Raw genomic sequence first — 3,829 nt, forward strand, 5'->3', positions numbered from 1 at the left:
AATACATGAAGATGACAGAGAATGGTGTTTATATAAATAAATTTAATAGCGTGTGGCACATAGCAGACTAAAATTAATTGAAAAAGTCGGCTTCTGTCAAACATTAAACTGATCTTCCACCTGGGCGTTAGCTGAAAAACCATGACGTCATTAATCGCAAAATATGCTTTAACACTTGAGGCCCCTGCGACTAGTGACTTCTTCTTCATCTTCCATTTCATGATAGACGTTTGTTTTTATAATTTCATACATTTTAATGAATATATTTTGTAAAATCGCCTATCTGACTTAAAATTGTATGAGTTCCTACTCCCATGTCATTAAGACTGCTGAAAAGTTCATTGGCTGCTATCAATGTTTCGCCAATATGTTGCTTTAGTTTATTTAGATTTGACAGTCTATTCCTATTCATAGGAATCATATGTTTCAATATCGGATATATTTTTAAAGTTTAAAACAGACATTGGAAATGAAGTTATATTGTCATATTAGTAAAAAAGATTGGCTTATCTATAACATCTGTACATAGTTGTATATATGTTAGCTATTTTTCTACTCTTGTTTTTGATGCATCCCAAAACCATTTCAAATGTTACCTTTTTAAATTACACATTCGTTATCTGATCTCATCTTTATTTGAATTGATCCTAAAACTCTCCGGCGATATCGAGACAAATCCTGGTCCATCTTCTTGTGTTTCACTTGTACATCTAAATGTAAGGATTATACGCTACAAACGAGACACAATTATCGCAGAACTTCAGAAGAATATGATTTCATACTATTAACAGAGACATGGCTTGACAAAAACGTACCTTCCGACACACTTTCTATCCCCAGCTTCCATGCACCCATCAGAAAAGACAGACAAGACGGACGGGGTGGCGGGGTTGCTCTCTTTGGGTTGCTACTCTGAAGAACATTAGCATCAATTGGACTTATTAGAAATAAATATATTGGCTTAATTCGAAATGCAAAAAAGAATATTATAACAATTTGGACAACAAAATTAATTAATTTTGGAACCAAGGCATATTGTCAACTCGTTTGTGAAAGTTCAGATGTCCCTAAAGCTCAACTACCACCTCTTGTCTTCAATGATGGCGTCTTGTCCACTACTCCAATTGATAAGACCAATTGTTTAAATAATTTCTTTATTAAACAATCACAACTCGACTCTATAAATGCACAACTTCCTGCTATCGATCGCATAGCGAACTCACTCTGTCACATACAGATAACTCCACAGGAAGTTAAAGACATGATCTTAAGCATGGACACCAACAAAGCCAGTGGCCCCGATAACATAAGTGGTAAACTCCTGAAGTCAATATCCCTTGAAATATCCACTCCTCTCTGTACTCTCTTCAATCTCTCTCTCTCTCAACCAAACGCGTCCCCTCTATCTGGAAATTTGCAAATGTAACAGCCATTCTAAAAAAAAGACGACCCATCGATCTGTAGACCAATTTCTCTGCTAAGCATCCTTGTGAAAATATTTGAAAATGTGTATACAAACATGTCTATAATTTCCTGAAAACAAATTCACTGATCTCTTGCATGCAAAGCGGCTTTCTGCACGGGCACTCCATTACCTACCAACTAATCGATCTTACACACTTCTTTTGTCAAGTCATCGATCAGGGGCAATACACAAGGACAGTGCTCTGCGACATTAGTAAAGCTTTTGACAGAGTTTGGCATGCTGGACTCTCTCACAAGCTGGATGCGTCTGGAATCAGGGGAGACCTACTTACATGGTTTAAGAATTACCTTGACCATAAAAAAAACATTCCGTGGTGGTAAGTAGTGTTTCCTCTGAGTCCAGGACTCTGAGTCCCTGAGTGCCGCAGGGCTCTGTACTTGGGGCCTTTACTTTTCCTTATATACATAAACGACATTGTCAACGATATCCGATCTAATACTAAACTTTTTGCAGACGATACTAGCATTTATATGCGGATTGATGATCCAACTGCATGCGCGGATTTAATGAACCGAGACTTGGAACGAATAAACGAATGGGCGAAAACGTGGCTGGTCTCTTTCAACCCACTGACGACCGAAACACTCGCACTCACTACCAGACTCTGCCCTCCACTGCGAACACTACAACTGGACAACATACCAATTAAGGAAGTGTCATTTCACAAGCATTTAGGATTAACTTTTCAAACAAACTGTAAGTGGGACGTACATATAAGTAGCATCTTATCGAAACTTGGTAGGTTAGTCAATTGTCTTAAGTCTCTGAAATATCGCCTGAATCGGAAGTCTCTTCATACCATTTATATCTCTTTTATTTTACCCCATTTTGACTATTGAGACGTGATATATGGAGGGGGATCGTTGCCAGAAGTATTAACAAAGTCAAACTTGAAAACAAGGCCTCGACTTTTCGAAATCATATTTCAACATTACACAATTACAAAATAAACCTTCCTAAAGTCAAAAAGTCAATGTACTTATTACAAAGTAGAGATGTTGATTGTTTACTTTTCAAACTTTATTTCACATCAGACACCATTCAAACTTTCCTTTAAGAAAATGAATTCTTAACTTTGCATTATTGACATTATCAACTATGTCTTCCTGACTTTGCATTCGTGAAAGATGTAAGTTCGACCACTGTATTCTTGAGAGTTGTAAAGTCAACTTCTGCATTCTTGAACGTTTACCATATAAGGTAACGTGACCTACTTCATTTACATAATCCGGAAATTCACGGAAACTAACGGAAATATAAATCAATAATTGCTCCCTGTCAAAGGGATTTAACTCTAAATAAGCCTCGAAACCGGATGTTTAAATGCGGCATTGGTCAATTGACAATGAAGCTGCAGTTTTCAACCGATTTTGGTATAATATGATGTGATTTAGATTTTAATTCGATGAACACTTTTGAAAGGTGTATTGCTCGTAACATGACCAATTAAACATGATTCATGATGCTAAAAGTATCAAGAGAATTAAATCAATACATGTTTTTATGTACATGTTTTATCTTGCTTAGGAAACTATCTATGCTTTATTATCCATTAGGAGGTTCTCGTTGTTCAGATCTTAATTGTATGAATGGTGAAGTTTGTGACGTTAGGACTCAATCTTGTATAGGTTTGTAATTATTATTTTTCAATGGAAATCACAAATATTTTTCTTGAAATTCCATCATGAAGTATATCTTTGAATACAATGACTCTTTAACAACGTTTACAATTTTCTAAAACTATAAGAGATTTACCTTGGTCTTAATGAGTGAGTGAGTATTTCCCTTTATTTTTCATTAGCAATAAATCCTTGTGACAGTGATCCTTGTCTCAACAATGGAACTTGTGAACCTATAACTGCAATAAAGTTTCAGTGTAACTGTTCTGAAGGTTTCGAGGGTGAAACATGTGAAACGGGTTTGTAATTATTATTATCTTTGGAAATCAAATAATTTTGTTGAAATGCAACCATGAACTGTTTTTTCTAATGAGTATTTTTCTAATACAATGCCTCTTTAATAACGTTTACAATGATCTAAAACTATAAGAGATTTACCTTAAGTCTTAAATGTGAGCTTTGCCCTTTATTTTTCATTAGCAATAAATCCTTGTGACAGTGATCCTTGTCTCAACAATGGAACTTGTGAACCTATAACTGCAATAGAGTTTCAGTGTAACTGTTCTGAAGGTTTCGAGGGTGAAACATGTGAAACGGGTTTGTAATTATTATTATCTTTGGAAATCAAATAATTTTGTTGAAATGCAACCATGAACTGTTTTTTCTAATGAGTATTTTTCTAATACAATGCCTCTTTAATAACGTTTACAATGGTCTAAAACTA

The 3,829-nt window shown here is 35.3% G+C and overlaps 1 protein-coding gene across 1 annotated transcript in view; it reads left to right on the forward strand.

Annotated features, from left to right (window-relative positions):
• Window positions 1-3,590: 3,590 nt before the first annotated feature.
• Window positions 3,591-3,829, forward strand: part of LOTGIDRAFT_96816 (hypothetical protein) — a gene marked incomplete at both ends in the record, with an annotated part of 6,832 nt that continues 6,593 nt past the window's right edge. The window contains one exon of the mRNA XM_009065140.1: window positions 3,591-3,702. Within this exon, the coding sequence (XP_009063388.1) occupies window positions 3,591-3,702 (112 nt within the window). The remainder of the gene's footprint in view (window positions 3,703-3,829) is intronic.

The sequence above is a fragment of the Lottia gigantea genome, assembly GCF_000327385.1.
Source record: "Lottia gigantea unplaced genomic scaffold LOTGIsca_68, whole genome shotgun sequence".
NCBI classification, from domain to species: domain Eukaryota; kingdom Metazoa; phylum Mollusca; class Gastropoda; family Lottiidae; genus Lottia; species Lottia gigantea.